At 45.3% G+C, this 20,777-nt stretch overlaps 1 protein-coding gene across 3 annotated transcripts in view; it reads right to left on the bottom strand.

The window, feature by feature from the left end:
* Positions 1–20,777, bottom strand: part of CLSTN2 (calsyntenin 2) — a 574,723-nt gene that overhangs the window by 84,932 nt on the left and 469,014 nt on the right. For all 3 annotated transcript variants that reach the window (XM_039837304.1, XM_039837305.1, XM_039837303.1), the window contains exons 7-8: positions 12,051–12,299; positions 4,874–4,995 (exon numbers count right to left, since the gene is read on the bottom strand). In XM_039837304.1, the coding sequence (XP_039693238.1) occupies positions 4,874–4,995; positions 12,051–12,299 (371 nt within the window). The remainder of the gene's footprint in view (positions 1–4,873; positions 4,996–12,050; positions 12,300–20,777) is intronic.

Genomic DNA, 20,777 nt, shown 5'->3' with positions numbered 1-20,777 from the left:
GTGCTGTGGGCTCCCCCAGGGCAAAGTCGTGTCGTCCTTCTCTCTCCCTGGTATCCGTTATAAGTTCTGGCACAGAGAGGCAATGACCAACAGAATGAACCCCGCTTCTGCATCTTGTGCTTGTTACAATTTTTCAGAGATGCATTTTTTTTTTTTTCCTTCTATGAGTTTACTGGTCAATTGAGGCTGTCACTCAAGCTGTGCCTTCCAATAAGGGAAACACGCTATAAAACACTAGCAGTTTTCCCTGCAAGCACCAACAGGTCCAAAGGGCAGATCATTAGAATTCGTGACACTGAGTCAACCATATCCAAATAATATTAAAGCCAGAAGGGGCCGCCAATAATAAAGCTTTCTTGTGCGAGTTGGCAGCTGAGTCTTCTCCTCTGCTCTTGTCTGGGTTTGCACACGATTAACTTCAGGCTCCAGGGATTTGCATTAGCAGATCATAAGTAAAAATCCCATTAAAATGACATTCTCAACATTATGATCCCTTTAGTGAGGTGCATTGGATTGTCAGGGGCATTTTCCGGAGCTGCCTGGTAATGGATTTACCTTCCACCCTGGCAAAGACCACCTGAGGTATGGGGCTCAGGGGCTAGTTTGCGGGAAGCACACAGCTTCTTTGTGGCCACTGCCTCCCTACCTGGGCATCTCCCAAAGAGCTGTGTGGAAACCACCCTGCATATCATGCCTTGGTTTCAGTGCCCACGGGCAGCATCTGTCAAGTACTTGATCTCCCAGCCTGGCTGTGGAGAGAGGAGGGGAGACACTGGTTCTAATGCAGCCCCTGCCCCTGGCCCCACTGACTGACCTGGCTTGAGCTGTATTTGCTGAAATTTGATAAATGTTATGAATTTCATACTAGCATTCTTCACATTTGCCCATTTCTAACATTCTCAGTCGTCTTTGAATTCAAAGAAAAATGCTTCAATTATGGCCCAGTCTTTTGGGGATAAAGTACCAACTCAATAATATGATAGGAAAAGCCTCTTGGGATTTAATTCCACCTGCTCCTCCAAACTTGGGTCCTAACTCCTGCCAAAGTTTTACCCTTCTGCCCCATCCCTGAGCCCTGCCATGCCAGAAGCTTACAGCTTCCTGAAGATGGGCCTCCTGCTCTGCTCTCTGCCAGCTTGGCGGCCTGGATCCACTGAGCCTCCCACACCCTCTTCAGATGCTATCCATTCTGAGGGCCTGGGATAAGGGGCTGTTTCACACCCTTATTACCAGGCCCTCCTTGTCAAGTGCCGAGAATGGGCTCCCACAGACTCCCCCCACCTAGCCCCCTGCCTTCTGCCCCAGCACACACTGCATAGGATTATAAACTGTTTATGTGTTTGTTTGCTCCACTGTCATGGACACTTCTGGAGAGCAGTTTCTAATTTAGCTTCTGATCTCTGGTAACCAGCACAGAGCCTGGCACCCAGTTTATGCTCAGAATAAACTGCTGAATAAAGAAATGTAGAGGCCCATCAGGCATTACAACATTTATTATGCTTCTGGAATCTCCAAGGTAGGTCAGATATTCGAATACATGTGTACATTAGACTGGCGCTAGTCCTTTCCGGTCAAGGCCAGAAAGTTCTGTACTGGTGCTAAATTCAGTAAGACCTCTCAAAATAACAAGATCAAAGTTAAACAGTGTTTGAGATCCAGAGAGTTAAAAATGTCAAACCTTTAGAATTTTAAAATGCTCCATAAAAAGGATCAAAAGATCAATTAATGACCAGTAAGTTTTAAAAGATCTCTGGATTTTTCCTTCTCTCCTTCCCTCTCCGCCTCCCTCACTTCACCTGCCCCTTCTTTGGATCCTGACATCCATTCACTGTTAGGCAAACATTTACTGGGCACCAACTATGTGCTCAGGGCTATAACATTCACTGAGGAACAAGAGAGAGCAAGACACAGTCCTGCCCTCCAGGAGCTCTGAGCGAAGTGAGCAGAAAGGCATGATAAATGGGTAACTAGGGTACAGCAAGTATCGGAATAGCATTCTGCATGGAGTCTGGGGAGCACAGGGAAGAGGCAAACCACTCAGGAGGGTGACCCAGGATGGCTTCCTGGGGGAGAAGAGTTTATCAGGTATGCACATTTTGGGCTTTAAGTGATTTACATCTAAGAAACTCCTGGTAAGATTCTGTCTACACAGGGAATTGAATAAGGGGAGAGGAATCTTCGGGCCGGTCTATAGATACCACTGGATGGCTAGCATGAATACAGTTGAGGTTTCCTATATCCTACCGACTGGGACTCCTTTCAAAGGGAGGGCAATTGTCCGGGTGAGCTGAGGCTTCTGATCATCACTAGGCAGCCTTTACATTTTTTAATGTTAATTTCTTTGGTAGAAGAATTTATGGACTGAATTATATACTCCCCCAAATTCATATGTTAAAGCCCTAACCTCCAACATGACTGTATTTGCAGTTAGGGCCTTTAGGGAGTCGTGAGGGTTACATGAAGTCATTAGGGTGGGGCCTTAATCCAATAAGGCCGGTGGGTTATAAGAAGAGGAAAAGGTATCCGAGCTCTCTCTCTCTCTCTCCATCATGTACGAACACAGCAACAAGGCAGCTGTCTACAAACCAAGAAGAGGGCCCTCAGTGGGGAATGGAATTGCCTGGCACCTTGATCATGGATTCCAGAACCGTGATAAATAAATGTCTATTGTTCAGGCCACCCAGTCTGTAGTATTTTGTTATGGCAAACCCTTGCTGACTAAGACCAGGAAGACGAAGCTTGAACAAACTGAAGATTTGACAGTTTCATACGATTTCATCAAGACTATAAACATTTTACATTTCAGTGATAATTCTGACCTCTAAATTAAAATATTTTAAATTTAACAATGAAAACATTTAAAATTTTAAATCAGCAAGCTCACCAAAGGAGCAGCATAGTATAAAGGAAAAGGCAGGTGCTCGCCATGGTTTGCTGTGTGACCTTGGGCAAGTTCCTGAACCTCTGTCTCCTGACTCATCATCCTCTGGGCAGAGCTGTGGCAGGCATGAGATTGAGTCCCCCCCACACAGCATGTTTGGCAGTGGTTTGGGAGCTGTTCAGTGAATCTCAGCCCTCCTTAAATTCATCACTTTGGGAACAGATTTCAGAATTCCTAGATTCACCATATCTTTAACTGCAGAGCGAGAATTCCTTTCTTACCTATTTTTAATCCCAAACCCTGTGACATTATTTATCTATATCAGTGCTTCTCAGCCCCACCTTAGAAAATGCTACAGGGAATCTATAATTATCTCAGGCAATGCAGCGATGTTGTTATTAAAATCCTTCACAACGTCAAATTTAATGTACCTCTATTCATATTATGTATTTAAAAACACCTCATATAAGCCATATGGCAATTTAGAAGGTAAGCGAGAGGTTGTGGGGAAATCCAATAAACGATGTCAAGATTTCATAATTTCTGTAAGACTCGGAATTCCTAATTCAGAGGAACATATACTAACACAGATGCCGTATTTCCAAAATCTCAGGATCCAGCAGGATGCGATTTATTGGGAACGGGTTAGGCAGTTGTCACTGGGCTCCCTCAAACATCCTTCCCATTATCTTGGCAACCCTGACCTTGTCCCATGGCTTGCTTTTCCACCATTGAGAGATTGCCTGAGGTTAATGAAACTGTCTTTTAAAGAGCATATGTCAGTACTTCTAGGTGGATGAAAGGGAGCAGCAATCATTCTCATCTAAATGTAAATGGGTCCCTCCTGGAATTCTTCCCAGTAACAACTCTCCAAGATTGGCCCCACTGGGAACCTGAGGGTTTAAGTCTTACGGGAGAGGGTGGGGAAGATGTAAGTAAGAGGCGGAGAGAAGGAAAAGGGTTATGGAAAGTTCAGTCCAAGACAAGGTGAGGCAAGAAGCACACGCAGTGGGTTTTGGAGGGAGAAGAGAGAGGTCCCCGGAAGCACTCAGGATGTGGGTGGGGAAAGCAAGCAAGCAAGATGAGTTGCTGGGGCCCCAGGCAGTAAGGCCAAAGAATGAGCATCATTTTATCTGCTTCATTAAGCAGACCCCATCCCCTTCTCTGCCTGCTGGCACTCTCCCTCTTGTTAATTTAAAACCATTTTAAAAAATTCACAATCCCCTCTTCAAATCTAGCCGAAGGCCGTCTTTAGGCTTTCTGCATAGACTACTTTTTCAGTGGCACAGTCACCCAGAGAAGCGAGTGCCACCTCCACAATCTGTGCTGCAAAGCCCTTGGAAACAGACACTTCAAAGGTTTTGATTCAAACGAGACACTTCATTTGTCATTGACAAGTATGACACAGTGGTCCTTGTGATCACAAGTCATGAGGCTCTGGAGTGAGTCATAGATTTTTCCACTTCAGAAAAGAACATGTACTATTCACAGTGCACCGTGTCACTGTTTACTTCAAAGTTTTCTAGTCTCTGTTCTCAACCTGTGTCACCAAAAGCAAGGCTGTACCATCATCCAAAGGAGATAGTAGAAGATCAGAGAGGAGATACAGAGCATTTATGAGATAAAGATGTGCTAATAAAGATCATAAACTGAGCCTGAGGATCAAGAGAACCAGCTTCCCGTGAACTCAACACAGAGCAAATGGACTAGATGCACATTAGCAGATCCACCGACCATGCGGGGGCGGGGCGGGGGTGGGGGGGGATGGGGCGGGTCCCAGCTGGGACTGTGGCCCTCCCCACCTCCAAATGGTCTTTAAGGCAGCAGTTTCCATCCTGACTTTAAGATGCTGTTTGTCTCCCTGAGTTAATTCTTCCCCAAATCAGCAAGTAACCAGAACCATGAAGGCCTACCCACTACCATCATCACTGGAGCACACCACACCCCCTGCAAAGGAGTGAGCAGGGGTGAGATGTCAGGTGCATGCCATACCTGGTCCAGCTTCCAGTGGAACTCCGCAGGGCGGAAGGTGTCAGCCTGGTCGAAGTCCTTCCGCAAGAGGAAGACAAGGCGGCAGTTGTGCACATATAAGGCGTAGTGATGCCGGTTCATTTCTGGAAAGCAGAAAGAGGATTTGGGGGCGGTGAGGGAATTGCTGTGTCAGTTTCTGCCAGAGAAGTCTTCCAGCTACATCACTAAGCACACCTCAAAGGACACTGGCATTCTAATTTTCTGTTTTACAGTTGGTTCCGATGAATGTTCTAGAACGTACGTGGTGGAGCTCACTAAATGCAAGAGAGAAAATTCAAGAAAGCCCACAGCGAAACTGCTGCCGGGAAGCCATCTGGGCTTTATATACCAACTTAACCTATACTCAGATACTACATCAGTCCCTGGAGCAAATTACTTAGGTTAAAAAACTTTTTTTTTTTTTTTAAATTTTGGTACAGGGTTAAGGGAGCTCTCTGACAATCACATCGGCGACCCTGAGTTCCTTTAACATAGTTGGTTTCTCCTAGAGTTCTGGGCTTTCATTTCATCAGGCTTGACGAGGGGTACCACAGAGCACATCTCCCTCTCTGATCTGTGTGCAGTTGAGGGGAGCTGCCTCACTTTCAGTTGCTGGTAGGAGAGGACAAATTGATTTTCCAGCATTAGACATAGTTCTGTGACTTTCCAAATCTCTCTCCCCATTCATAGACAATGGATGAGACTTTTTCCTTCCCTGCTATAGAAACTTCCTTTCCTTCTTAGGAAATCTCATGTCTGGATCCCAGCCACAATGTCCTGTAGCCACCAGATAACACCCAATGGGAAGGAAGGGGGAGTCCTTTGACCAGTACTCAGAGAGCTCACATTTCACTGCATAGCAGCCCACATGGAAATCTTCCATGAGGCACACGCTCCATAGATGTTGGGTAAATGAGCAGGGGACCAGGCATAGTGGAAAGAGCACGGGCCCTAGATTCAGACAGAGTTTGGGTGAAGCAATATCTCCGAGTGATGCTGAGAGGGTTATTTAGCCTCTCAGAGCCCAGGTTCCTTAACCGTATCGTGACAAGAATGCTGGATATTCTAATCCATGGGAATAGGATCCTATCCTATCATGAAAATAGGATACTGTGGTTGATTTGTGCACCTCCTGTACATACCTTGCCCATGTGGCTTGAGTGGAAGGAAAACAACACCAACTCCATCTCTAGGGATGGGCTTTGATTGGTTCTGGCCAAACAAGCTCATGGAAATCCCCCTGCCACAGTGATTGGTTCAGGGCCCAGGTCCAAGCCCAGCAATGTAGGCCATTCGCCTGGCCCTGTGGCTTCTGTCTGGAACTGGCGAGTGACTCAATTCAGGCCAGTGATTCAGGAGGTTTTTTTTGAGAAGTTCGGGGAAAGAACTACTACTTTTTTTTTTTAGCAGGAAGCAAAAAGCAGAGATATTCTCTTTGTCTTTAGAAGTTGTAGTACATAACTGGGAGGCTTGGAACTGCTGCATCCATATTTGCTAACATGAAATGGATACACTTATGATGCCAGAGCTGAAAAATTGCAAGGAAAAGGAGTCAGGGCTGTGATGACACTTTGCCTGAAGGAAGCTGTCATAGCTCTGCACATTTTTAGTTACAAGAACCTCACATTCCTTTTGTTTTATTTTATTTTTATTATTATCTGACATCATTTTGATCTGTATTTTCCACTCCTCGTAACTGAAGGCATCTTAATGGAGACAATGAGAACAGATGCTCAATGACTGTAAGATATTACAAGGATTATTACAATGCTTCGTGACCACAGCAACATAACAAAGTAGTGTTGTATGCTGTTTTCACAAAAGCATATTCATTCTTCAAAATGCAACCGAAGAATAGAAGGGAGGTGAAAGGTCAGTTAGCAAATGTGGCAGGGACGGACTGGGCCACTGTCTTGGGGAGCACTCAGTCTTTGGGATGGCAAAACACCCAGGCTTGGTTATTGGGATTTGACTAAATATTTCATAACTGATTTCTTGTAGTTTCTGTTGATAAATATTAGGAAAAAGAAAGAATTTTCCTCTTTAGTTTTATTTGGAGTCAGGAGAGGTTGTGGGTGAGGAGGTGGAACCAGAGGAAGGAGAGAGATCTAGAGCATCCTCCAGCCTCGGAGTTTCTCCCTCCCTTTGTCTGCATTCCTGCAGGTACCACCCACAGCAGGTGACCTGCTGTAGTCAATGGGCTGGTGACATAATACGCCCAAGAATCAGCTTCATTTCCTTTCCTGTCCTGTGTTCTTTGCTGCAGCTCTGTGTCCTTCTCTTGGCCCACGTCTCTGGCAGGCCCTAAAGGGTTCTGGATACTTTCAGATCTTAAAATGGTCCTGAAGGGCTCTTTCCAAATCAAACGTCATTGTTCATCTAGTGAAAATGACTTCCCTTCTCCTTCGCTCAGTCTCGATCCATGGCTTGGTCATCAACGGTGGGGAAATAATGGGGGGTAAGATCTGTTTTTTAATTCTTCTTGCTCCACTTCTTCATCCTCAATCTCCTCCTGGCTCCAATCATAGTCAGAGGTCGGGAAGTCGGATAAGAAAGAATGAAGTGGAAAGTCTCTTTAAAGAGCCCGGGAGAATTTGTCATTTTCTCAGGGATGTCAAATGTCTTCTGTCCTGGCAGAGGTGCTTGTGGATGGGCTCCTTCATTGACACATTGATTGGCTTTTGGAGAGGCCCTGCAGAGAGCTTCACATGGTACCCGTGACCCCTGAAATGTGTTTGGGTCTTGGCAAAATATTTTGTACAGCCCTTTCCTCCCCTGCCTACTTACCCCCGCCCCCCTATACCCTCAGTGAGAATGGACCTGTTATCATCTTTACATAGGAATTGATCTGATAAGTGACACAGTCCCTTTCTGAATGGAGGGGACATTTGTACCAGCTCCAATCCCACCTTTGTTGGCCCTTAGCTCTCCATTCCCAGTGTGAGTGATGCTCTTTGCAGTTGATCTTTCATGAGTTTTCTCAGGCTCCTGTCCTCTCAGTAACTTCTCCCTGCCCCGCCATCTGCTTCTCCTCCTGGGATCCTGTCTTCCTGGCAGGCAGCCCTCTTGTCTCTAGCCTTGCCCATTTCTGGATACCCATTTGGTCCACAAAATAAGAACAAAAACACCTGTGTCCTGCCAAATCGTAGTACCCATCTTCTACCCATCTCTCCTTACTCCACCATTGAGGCACTCCCATCAGCCTCTTGCTTTCAGACCCCTTGGGCATTAGGCTCCAGTTTTCACATACCCTAGATTCCTGGGGGTGTGAGTCAAACTTCCCCAGAGCTTCTGATCTCTGTTCTGACAGCAGCCTGGAGCAGATTGAAGAGTGTTTGCAGCTCAGCCAATAAACCACTGGGAGTGAGGTTCCCGACTCCTCTCTACAGTACACAACCTCAATTTCTGTGAGTGGTTTCCTGGGCATCTCCGAAAGTATGGAAGCACCCCTTCTCTTTCCTAATAGGCAAGGGTATCATCTTAGCACATCTACCAGGCTGTCACCCCTGTCTCTCTCACCCGATTGCTGTGCCAGGTTGGCCCCTCTTTCTTATAAAGCCCTATAGGGACGTGGCACTGCATGTGGCCACTTATCATTCATTGCTCTCAGAGACTGAAACGCAAAGATTGCAAGAGAGCTGCCTGCCAGGAAGAGGGGATCCTGGCAGGAGGAGTAGACATGTGTGGGGAGAGAAGTTACTGAGAGAGGGCAGGAAAGAGCATTGCTCACACCAGGAATAGAGAGATAAGGGCCAACAAGGGTGGGCTTGAAGGGGCACAATTGCCCCCACACAATATCCTCACGGCAGAGAGATTTCCATGTGTTCACCCAACTCTGTTTGCTTTGCTCCTAGACACACAGGGAAACTCAACTCACAGCTTCCCCTGTGGTTGGATTGGGCCATGTGACTAAACTCTGGCCAACGAAATGTGAGTAGAAGTGAGACATGCCACTTTCTGGCGTAGCCAATAAACCCTTTTATGCTCAACTCTATTCTAATTTTCTGTTCTGTGGTTGATAATGGCAGCGCAAACAATGGAAGGAACCTGGGTCCCCGAATGTCTAGATGAAGAGCTTCCTTGTCCTCAGCCCCACTTAGGATGGCTGGACACAGACATAAGGGAAACTGATGAAAAAGTGTTAGCCACTGAGATGTTTTTGTATTGTTGGTGGTGATAGTGGTTTTCTTTCGTATGTTTTAAACTGCAATTAGCCTTTGATGACTAATCAATTCTTTTATCCAACTATTTATGAATTAGCTCATAATGGCTCAGCATTAGTCAGTTTTACTTAGTGGACAAGTAAGAAACTAGAGCAATCTTCGTGAAGGGCAATTTGAGAATTTATATCAATAGCCCTCCTCACATTTATGTTCTCTGGCTCAGAAATTCAACTTCTGATCAGGAAATACCAGAAATGTCCATAAAGGTGTATATGAGGAGGCTCATTACAGCGTTGTTTTATTTGCATTTAAAACACAATCTAAATGTCTAACAAAAGGGAGCCAGTCAAATGGAGTATAATAAAGCCACATGACAGAGTTTTAGACTGTCATATAAATCATATTTAAAAGAATATTTTTATCACATAGAGAAATGATGTTCTGTAAAAGAAACAGATAACAATAGCATCAAATGTATTATAAAAATAGATTGAAAATTGCAAGGATATATACACAGAAATACAATAAGATTTCATTTGGTAATGAAATATACCAAATGTTATCAGAAAATAGCTCTAAATGTTAGGATTTTAGGTGGTTTATGTATTTTCTTTTATATTTCTCTGTTTTTCATTTTTTTTGGCTATAATAAACACATGCTGTTTTTATTACTTGAAAAAAATTTTCTGATATACAAAAGTTCTAATCAAGCTTAATTTATTCCTGATATTTTAAAATTTAGGGCCAGGAGTTATTTATAGATTTTTTTTTAAAGTCAGAGAAATTAGAGAAAAATCTTCCCCATCTTCTTTATGCCAACCTTAAACGAATTTGCAAAGTGCTATTTTATTCTAAGGCCCAAGCGAGCAAGCAGACCTAGGGCTTGCTGGTTTAAGAGTGCCGAATGCCTGGACCATTCTGACGAAAGTGAGGCATCCCTGCCTGATGCAGAGTTTTCAGCCATGGCTACCCAAAAGAACCTCCCAGAATGGGAGGTCTCAATAAACCTCTCCGATTTATTGAGCTGGGGTAGGGCCTTGGCATTTATATATTTTACATGTGTGTCAGTTATTCTCATGTGCAGCCGAGTTGGAACCACTGGTCCAATAGTGTGTGCCTGGAACGCAGGGCCATTGGACCTAGGTGGCTGTTTTTCTTGGTAATCGGCTGTGTTATCCTGGGCGAGTTGCTCAACCTTTTACATTCCAATATCCTTCTCCTTAAGCAGGAGCATTAATATCTGTCTGCCCTATCTCCCAGGGGTATTTGAGCCATTTCAGCAAGGACTATATGTGTGTGGCCACTAACCCCAGTTCATGTTGCTTTGCATTCGTATATACACTCCTAAGCCCTTGTCTCATTGATGCTGGCTCCTGCATCAGGATGGGAACACCCCACGAGGCACTGCAAGGACGGGGCCACGTGGTGATTCCTGGGACTGTGGGCTAGGCTCTGAACCTGGTCCCAAACCTCAGAGCTATTTCATGTAGGTAGGCAGAGTCTTTCCATGAGGGTCCCAGAAAAAACAGTCCTGGGCACTGGCTCCAAAATAGACATACCATATGTAGGGAAAACTGGGCAACTCGCTCAGTCTCAGTTTCTATATCCAAAACTACGTGAACATTTATTGTAAATATTGACTTAAAGAGGAAATGTGGGGTTCTGGTGGCAGCATAATGTGGAATACAACCAGAGGTAATAATGATAATGACAAAAGCATCAGGCATATGATGGATGGAGAACTGGTTATGCATCTGGTGCTGTAAGTGAATTTTATGCATTATTTCATGTTTATTTTCCCCATTTTATACATAGGGATACTGAAGCTCAGTGAGATTAGCAACTCCTCAAAGGTCACATCTTAAGTAGTAGGAAAGCTGAGCTATGAACTTTCTCTCTCCAACAGCAGAGGCTGAGCTGTCAGTCATTCTTCTCGATGTAATATCCACTATGGTTATTTATTTTGGGTAATTTAACAAAAGTAGCATTTGAAATGGGAACGTGTGGAATTATAATTTAAGATGGAGCCATAAAATTTGCATATCATATCAGTGTGTGTGTGTGCGTGTGCGTGTGCGTGTGCGTGTGTGTGTTTGCATGTGAGGTGTAGTGACAAGAGGATAGGATTCGAGTTAACTGGCTCTAAGCTTATATTCCAGTCCCGATACTTACTGGCTGTATACCTTGAGACAAGTTACTTATCCTGTCTGGGAGCTTTCCTTATTCTTAAAGTGGGAAACACAATAATGCTTTTATAAAATTGTAGAGATGTGAGACACTGTTTAGAATAGTAATAGCTAAGACAGATCGCACTTCTTATGTGCCACGTGCTGTTCTAAAGCACTACACATACATCAAGTCATTTAATCCTCATAAAAACCTTATCGGTAGATAGTACTGTAATGCTCATTTTATAGACAGGGAAAGTGAGGCACAGAGGGGTTAATAACTTGCCGATGTCACACAGCCAATAAGTGGTGGGGTGCTTTTAACCATCAGGCTGTGAAATGCCTTGTGTAGCAGCATGCTGAAAATGCCTAACTCATGTTAGCTATCATTATTATGTAAGACAGTGATATTCAAGCTAGTATTTTAAACTAGCACGGCCCTTTCATTGAAAATAACTTTTGGAAGTCTTACTATATCCATAATATAGCGAAAGTGGAGCTGCTTTGCTTGAAATAAGCATGCATCCCCACCATCTCATGCATAGCAGCCCTAAGTTAGTTCTGGAGAGGCTGGGGTCCTGAAGAACCCAGTTTAAAACCACCAATCCCAGCTTTGTATTCTTTGTGTCTATATATCTACTTTCTCCTCTTTCTGGTTGGCTCTACCTCAAGCCCAGGACTCATTATCTGGAAAACCAGAGACCAGAATCTCTTCCCAGGGCGCCTCTCACGCTCCTGCTTTTCTTCCATGTCTTTGGTGGCTGGGTCTCTGCATAATCTGCTGGGACATCACAGGCAGCCACTGGGAGGGCTGAGCTCGAGACTCACCAGTTTTATCAGAGTTGCAGAGGATAGTCTCCTTCTCGGCCCGCACGCCAGGGCTGGGGCCGTGTTTCATCCACATGGTGATGGTGAACTGGTCCGTCAAGTTCTTGGGCACAATCCCATCAGGGATCTTGGCACCCTGCCTGCCATCAAACTTGAAGATCATCTCGCTGCTGTCCACCAGCAGTCCTGTAGTCCAGTTGGTGGCAGCGCTGGGGGACGGCAAGAGGTCGATGATGCCAGAGGATGCTCCTGCAGGGGCCGGGGGACAGAAAGAACAAAGGGTTATTCTCATTAGGTGGGTGGCCTCACCTTGTTTTCTGCTCCTGGGTCAGAATGAACTACAGTTAACCTGTGAACAACATGGATTTGAACTGTGTGGTCCACTTATACATGGATTTTTTTCCAACAAATGCTGTAAATGTATTTTCTCTTCCTTATGATTTTCTTAATAATATTTTCTTTTCCCTAGCTTATATTACTGTAAGAGTACAATATATTATATATAAAATACAGAATATGTATTAATCGACTGTTTATGTTATTGGCAAGGCTTCCTGTCAATAGTAGGCGATTAGTAGTTAAGTTTTTGGGGAGTCAAAATTTACACTTGGTTTTTGACTGGACAGGTGGTTGGTATCCCTAACTCCCACATTGTTCAAGGATCAGCTGTACTTAATGTACTTATTCAGAGGTCTGTGCCCAGCCCTGAGCTAGGTGACTCGGGAATAGAATGGCCAAATACCATCCCTGCTCCTGCAATGCTTGTGGTCTGTGTGGGGAGGCATCGCTAACTTAGAGAGAAAAGCATTGCCCATGGCAAGACAGAGTGCAATTAACTATTATATAAGGAAAAAGTGTTGGAGGAATTCAGGGAAGTGAAGCTCCCTGGGGGCTTTTGTAAGCAGGCAAGGTTTATTGTCAGTGCCGAGCCCCCTGCTAGGTGCTGGTGATGTAAGGAGAATCAGCACAGTCCCTGACCTGGAGGAGCTCAGAACCAACAAGTTGGCAGACAACTGTGACACAGTGTGATCAGGGCTATGATTGGGGAAAGTTTTAGGTCCTGATCCCTTGAGGAGCGTGAGCCACTTTGTACTCAACACACATTTTCTTTTCTTTTTTTTTTTTTACGACCATTTTAGGCCAAATGGTACAGTGATTGAGTTCCAAAGTCAAAACGAATTTGATGCCTGGCAGTATGACTTGTGGCCTTGTGACTATGAGCAAGTCACTTAACCTTTCCGACGTTCCACCTCCTTCCATCGTATCTCCCCTCCCCAGGATGTTGTGAGGACTGAATGAGACATTACGGTGGAGCTTACAGCAGCATGCTTGCCACAAGGTGAATGCTCACTCCATGTTAGCTATAAGTTTATCATTATTATTATAATCATTATTTCTTCTGCTGCCACTAGGATCCCAGTCTAATGCTTGAGGACTTAACCTGAATTGGTGGGAGTGTCATGGGCTCATTTATGTCCTAGGAGAATCCCACTGACAGCTTACGGAGGGTGAAGCTGTAGTGAGTGGGAGGGGCTGGCCCTGCAGAGACTAGATGTCCGAGCTGGGAGAATGCTTGGGTCTCCACTGACTTCCCAGTGAGGCTCAAATGCTGCCAGCAGAGTTCTCTGCATCCTTATGTTCCACACAGGAGTAAGGCTCAGCCACTCAGGAAGGAGGAGGGCCAGGGGCTTCCTGATACTGTAAGAGAATAACAGCTGGAGAGGCTAAGATTTGCCCAGTGTGGGGGACCACAGGTTTGGGGGCTGTTTCCTGACATGGCACTGACCATCAGTTATAACTGTTGATGGATTTGAAGGACAGTGGTTGGGTGTATTACCTGCCATTTCTCAGGGATCATTGGACTTCTGAATTCTGTGTATCAGAGTCTCATCTCACTTAGATATTGGATTCCAAAGTGAGCCACCACAAACATCTCCCATAGTTAAAATGACCTTTGAAAATCCCTCAGGGAAGTGCCATATCGTGAACCAATATACTTGTTTGAAAATGTTCAACTCAGCCAGTTTTCCCTCCAGCCCTGGAACAGATTATTGGGTCTAGGGTTGAGCCACCCATTGGCTGGCAATTGAAAGTTATGTTATGTGAAAAATATGTGTCCTTGGAGCCAGATGCTCTGTTTAGCACTGTGAGAGGCTCAACCCGGAGAGGCTTTCAGGAACGGCAGGATCTGAGAGGGTGGGAAAGTTCAGTCTCCCAGTTCATGATCACTTTATAGCTTATGCTTATCAAGGCCAAGTTTGGGCAGCGTTAACTGCATTATTTACATGAGTATTTCTGAGAGGTTTTAGTTGGTACCATGTCTGACACACCATAAACGCTCCGTTAATGTGTATAACTACCTTTCCTCCCATCCAGTGACTCCATGAGATGCTTCTGGCCATCTACCCGATGCTCATGTGAACCTGCCCATCTGGCCTCTTGTCCATGTCCCACACCTTTGATCAATATTTACTCGTTCTCATCTGGTGCCCCTCGAGCCTCATTTGGTATCTATTTTACTCATCTGGTAAGTTAATTCACACTAACGTTTTAGTGACTAACAAAGCCATAAGGGTTATTGCCCTCCATAGATATTTGAATGAAAGAAACCTACTAAGGTGGTAGCCAGTAGAAATTTAGGGGTGGTTTGGGAGTGGGAGATACATGGTCTTTTGGAACAAGTTCATTTACCGATGTTAGGTAGCTAGTCAGACATAAGCAACGGGAGAACAAAAGGATAGGGGCTCAGCCTAGAGACCGGCCAAAGAACACCCCAATGGTAGTAGAATTCGGGGTACGCACATGCGCACTAGGCAAAGAGTTATATAGGAGACAGGTGTCGACCAAAATGACCTCACTTGTCAATCACCTAGGAATGCCTTTGGAACCACGCATCACAGCCCAAATATAAGGTAGACATTCCCACTTCTGGCCCTTTTTGCTCTCTTATTGTAGTAGTTGTTATTACAGCGCTCCATTGCAGCTCTCATCACCAAGACCATGTGCCTCTTAGGGCATACTTTGTCTTTCTAAAATACACTTTTAATAAAACAATTAAATCTCAATGACCTGCAATTCTTCCCTGCTTCATTTGAGAAAGAACTGAGGGGAAAATGCTAACTACATTTCTGTGCCGCTGTTATCCCTCTCCCTCTCCCCTGCTGTTGGGGTGACACCGAACTCCGATCAGTTCCAACGGTGACACTTAAGACACCCAGAATAATACAACATGGCAACTGCTTTGCTGATCCATAATTAAGTTGGCTCTGACACCAGGATTTGCCCAGCATGAAGACAGCCTGGTGACTGGGGCACACACAGAGTGTGTCAGTTCTTGAAACTTCAGGTGGCCAGAGAGATGCAGGCTGGGCACTCAGGACTCCTAACTGCTAGCGGAAGCCAATGCAGCCAGTGCCATCTAGCAGGACCTAGTGCGGAGGTGTGTGGGCGGGCCTCCACACAGTGGGACCAAGGTGGGGTTCGTCAAGGCTCAAAACTCAACAACCTGAGTTTCCTTTTTGGCTAAGGATCTTGCTGTTGTTAAAAAGCAAATGTCCCTGTGTAGAATTCACACTGCAGTTAGCACCTTAGACTAGCAAAGGGCTGTTTGTAATTTCTCCCAAAACAGGTTTGGATAGAGGGAGAGAAGTGTAATGCAAGTATGAATGTGAGGTAGTGGTGGAGGTAGTGGGTGGGGAGTGTGGGGAGACTGAAAGAAAAATTGGTTGCATTTGCCAAAGCCCCTGGTCAGGGATATTCTATACATATATGCTATATGTGGAACTTTGTTTTCATAGTTATAGATCTTTATTATTATTTTCCCAGAGACTTTTTTTTGGGGGGGGGAGGGCACTGAGTACCAGAACTGAATTAAGTACTTGAATGCTTTTTCTTAGTTACTCAGCTATGTGGCAAATATTATTATGATTCTAGTTCGCAGATAAGAAACCTGAGGCTCGGTGACTCCCAGGTTTACAGCCAGCTAGTGAGGAGACCCATCAGCAGGACTTTCCAGCTCTTTCCTCCTTACTGTACCACCTTAATGAACCTGGAGAGGGATCTTGTAACTTCCTGTACATTTTACAAACATGGAAACTGATGCCCAGGGAAACAACTTGACCAAGATCACACAGCCACACAGCCAGCTAGAGGTAGGCCCAGCTCTCAGACACCTAGCTAATGTTCTTCCTGTTGCACAGTATAGTGTCCTACCAAGCACAGCCCAGTCCCTTGGGGGCACCTCCCTACACAGGTGGCTGTCCACAGAAAGGCATTTTGAAGACAGTATACGCTTTTGCAAGGCCATAGACGCAGTGCTCCCTTGCCTTCCCTGGTGAGGGGAGCAGCAGGCCACCCTGCCTAATCCACAGATGCTGCCTGCTGGAAACCATCAAGCTGCATTTAGCCAGATGGGCAGATTTCCACAAACAGCTTGTATTTCATTTCTAAGTGCACTTAAACAAACAGAGAAATTTGCTTTCTCCCAAAGTTCTTCTCTCTCTCCTCTCCCTATGGGACTCCAGAGAGAGCAGTGAGTAAACAGATACATCATTCGTTAGGATAGCATGGCATTGTCTGCACATTAGTGTATTTAAGATGCTCTTTGGGACTCCTCCACGAAGGTCTCAAGCTGCTGAGTGGTCACACTGCTCTGGGGCACAGCAACTGCAGCTTGAGCATGGGGGACTAGGACTCAGATGTGGGTCTGATTTAAGGTCTTTGAGTCCTCCCAGGGTGGGGAAGCCTCTCTGAGCTATCAAGTAGTTAAAGATGGGGCGAATGAGGCAGATTTCAGGGCACATTGTGGTGTGAGAACCCAAATGAGCTTGGAGGCAGTGGTCACTGTCTGGACTTCTTAATTGCAGGGTTTGCGTTCTGCTCTGGATGGTCTTGGTTTGGGCAGAGTGTCTTTAGGACTGCAAGATGGGCCGGTGGCTATGGTGATTGACATGCCTCCTCATGATCCACCACAGCACAGGAAGGGATGGAGATAAGCAAGAGGGTCTCCGAGGAGAGGAACGATTATAGTCAAGGAGAGTAACGATTATAGTCAAGGAGAGTCGCCTCATTCTGTAGAGTAGTCTCAAGATTGGCAATATTGACTCCATATTATTTTAAAAACATTTATGTGATGTCTAAGTCGTGCCAGGCACTGTGGTGAGGACGCAGCAATGAACCACACAGAAATGGGCCCTTCCTGTAGGAAGCTAATAAGAAGTCCTCTATTTTTGGTGGGTGGAGCCGTTCAGTGGTAGCGAGTCTCAGGGGAAGCAGAGAGGCCCTCTTGACAAAAGCCCTACTAAAACTGTGTGGTGATAAAATGCATTCTGTTCTCAACATGTTTCTCTGACCCACTGATACCATTTGGCCATGTGACTTGCTCCGACCAATAATATGTGAGTGCAAGTGACATGTATCACATCAAGGTAAAAGCTTTAAAAGCCAGTCCATGGTTCACCATGTGTCTTTTCCATATGCCATGAGATCGACAGTGTTCTAGATAAAGACTATTACTTTAGCCTGGATCCCAGTGGGAAGTCAACATGGAACAGAGCCATAGTCAACCCAAGAAGGACATGTGGTAGGAATGATAAATAAACCTTTGTTATTTTAAGCCAATGAGATTCTGGGTTCATTTATTCCTCCAGCAAAACCTGCTATCCTGACCGATAATCCACATCAGTGACTGACATCAGCAGCTCCAATTCCCCGTTCTCCATCTGCATGCCTGCAGCATGGACACGGAAGACTTTCTGATGTTTTATTAGGAGCTCAAATCTGTTGTTCTTACAATTGGACTATTGGTCCACTTATGGAATCTTAAATCAGAGGAGCTTCTCCAAGGCTTTGGAATCAAAAAATTGGATCTCTAGGTGAAGTAAATGGGGGATGAGGGGTGGTCAGCCAGGCTCCTGAGGCAGGGCCATGAATACCCAGTTATAACCAGCCTGAGTAAGGCCACTGTAAGCAAAACCCTTTTCCTCAGTATAGGAGAGCATGCTGTATGGTAGGTAGCTGTATGAAAGACCTCAAAGAAATAGTGTATCCCGAGAGAAACCCACTGCTTACTGTCAACATCCGTGAGTCAGTGTGTGTGGCTTTTTCCTGCTATACAATTAATGATTTAATCTGATTCCCAATAGGCATGCACTAATTTTCTTAAAGTAAGAGGTCCACTTCCACTCTCTGAGAATGGAAGCACTGTCTATGACTAGGGGACCAATACTGTCCCCAGGAAGCGTCAACTCTTTGGTGGTGTCTTGGAGAAACTGATGATAGCTTCCTGTAGTTGGGCTATTCTGAGGGCACAAAAACCTCTGACAGTCAATCTCGGTGAGGGCAGCTCTGTTAAGATGCAAGGTATAGTAGAAAACCAGGGACCTGACTTTTTCAACATGTTTGTCTTCCCCAGGAGACTGAATTGTTGTGGTCTCATTACCTTCTATACAACCACAAGAGTTATAGGATTTGGACACTCAACAAATATTTGTTGAGCTAATAAATACATGAATGAATGAATGAATCCTCTAGGAAAACCTCCTTGTTCATAAGTGTATAAATTCTGAAGAAAACTTAATATCTAGTGATCTGAACTGCTCTGACAGATCAATCGCTTGATATAATAGCATGCTCCTATTCTGTGCCCTTTTCCTCAATAAGACCTGTCCTCTCAGTTCTAGACTCGACATACAAAACAGCTGACCAGGGCATCATAGGCGGGAGGTGCCGGCCAGCTGCTAGGAGTCCTGTGATCCTGAGGAGGCACAAACCCTGGCCTCTGGGCTCTGAAGGGCATGTGCATCACAAACTACTTTTCTACTTACTATAATATGTAGTGACTTAAGGGCACCGAAGCAGGCCCTTTCTGGGGCTGTTGTTAATGTCAAATTTAATTTGGCCAAGAGGTCTTACTGAAGGTTTCACCACGCATTTCATAGCCAAGGCAGTTCTGTGACATTTCACCTCTAGAAAGGTTGGTAGTTAGATGGCAGAGTCCACCCTAAATCTCTGAATCCACAGGAAGTGATAACCAGTTTCCTCAGCTTCTCCAAGAAGCCTGGCATTATGTAAAGCAAGGCCAGTGGGGAGCCATCTCAGGCTATGTCTGGCCCCACAAGCTGAAGGGAACATAAGTTTGGGGTCCTGTACTGTTTTTGTTTCAAGGCAGAATGGATGTGTCTTAGTGTATAAGTCTCAGGCAGTAATATGCCTGATGTCCAGTACTTTACTGGAACCAAAGAGGCTATTTCAGGTGCTGCTGAACCTGTTAAGTACTTCCTGACAGCAGGCTTTATAGCAGCTATTGTCAGGCTCCCACCTGAACGGGATTCTCCCACTGCTCCTAATGGAGCTGACGTTGCAGGAAGAGGAAGCAGGTGGACAATGACCAGACATCCACAATGCCCCTCTGGGGAGACACCCTGCCTTGGTCACTGCACAGTTACAGCATCACAGAAGAGATGCCAGAACTCAAGGGCACCAAGGAAGCACCCCAGGACTGCTTCCTCAGTGAGCATAGAGGGCAGGAAAATATTGACTGAAGGGAAGGGTTTGGAATGATGAAGGGAAGAGAGAGCATCCTAGCAGGAAACATGAACAAAGCCTGATGGGATGAGGACAAATTAGGTGTGGGGATAAAGGAGCTACCCTGGCCAAGAAAAGGCAGACATCAGGAGGAAATAGGCTATAATGACAGATGGGCAGGGCCTCGGGAGGGTTGAGCATAAGGCTAGATCTGGGCACACACACCTGGAGTTTCCTCGGGTGACTTTCATCATCGTCCCCTAACTCTGCTCTTATCCTGGTTTCCTCATTCTCGTTGGAGGCATTCTCGTCCAGCTAGATGCTCTTACTAGAGTCACCTTAGAATCCTCCTTCCTCACTCCTGACAGCTAATGAATCATTAACTCTTGCCAATTCTGCCTCCTAAATCTGTCTTAAATTCATCCTTACTGCCACTCCCCTGGTTCAGAACTCATTATCTCTTGCTTAGACTATGGCAATAACATCCTAATTGGTCTCCCTGTTTCCATCCAAAGTCAATAAAGATTTATAGGATGAAAAATGCATGAACGCTGAGGCTTAAAGTGTCATGACAGTTCCCTGGTTGCAAAACCCTGCAAGAAACTCGTCTATCATCCACTGAAAACAGATAGAAGCTTGTCTCCAGAACCGGAGGTGTCCTCCAGGAGTCAGGAGTTCCAGCCCAGACTTTGTTTTAGAAGAGATCCAGCCTGCATTCCCTCGCAGTTTCCAGAGAGCCTGAGGCCTGATGTGCTGCCCCCTTCAGAAGCGACTCTAGCACCAGCGGCACAGCTGAATCTCATTCATATTTGCTTCTACCCATTTTTCCTGAGCTCCCCTCAGTGGACTTCATGATTCAGACTCCTCATATGGAGGCAGGGGTGGCCCTGTCCATCAGGGTTACTGGGAAAGAGTTCCCATCAGTATGGAGGGTGGCAATACAGGGAAGGTCACCAGAAAGACTTGCAGATGTCTCCCAACAAAGGGTCTCTCTCAACACCAGATAAGCTTGTACACACCTAGGGGGAAACTGCTTTCCTGACTGAATTAACCTGCCTTCCTGCAAGGCAAGCTGGCAGCCCAGAGGAATGAGCTGTGTTAACACCAGATGCAATTTCGCTCTAAAGTTCCTTCCCTCAGAAGATCCTTCTCACTCTCCATATCTCCTCATCTCTCCCCAGCAACATTCAAAATCAAATTGCA

This window comes from Pteropus medius, unplaced genomic scaffold (assembly GCF_902729225.1).
Source record: "Pteropus medius unplaced genomic scaffold, Ma_sr-lr_union100, whole genome shotgun sequence".
Taxonomy (NCBI): Eukaryota; Metazoa; Chordata; class Mammalia; order Chiroptera; family Pteropodidae; genus Pteropus; species Pteropus medius.
This window is presented reverse-complemented; position numbering and strand designations above follow the sequence as displayed.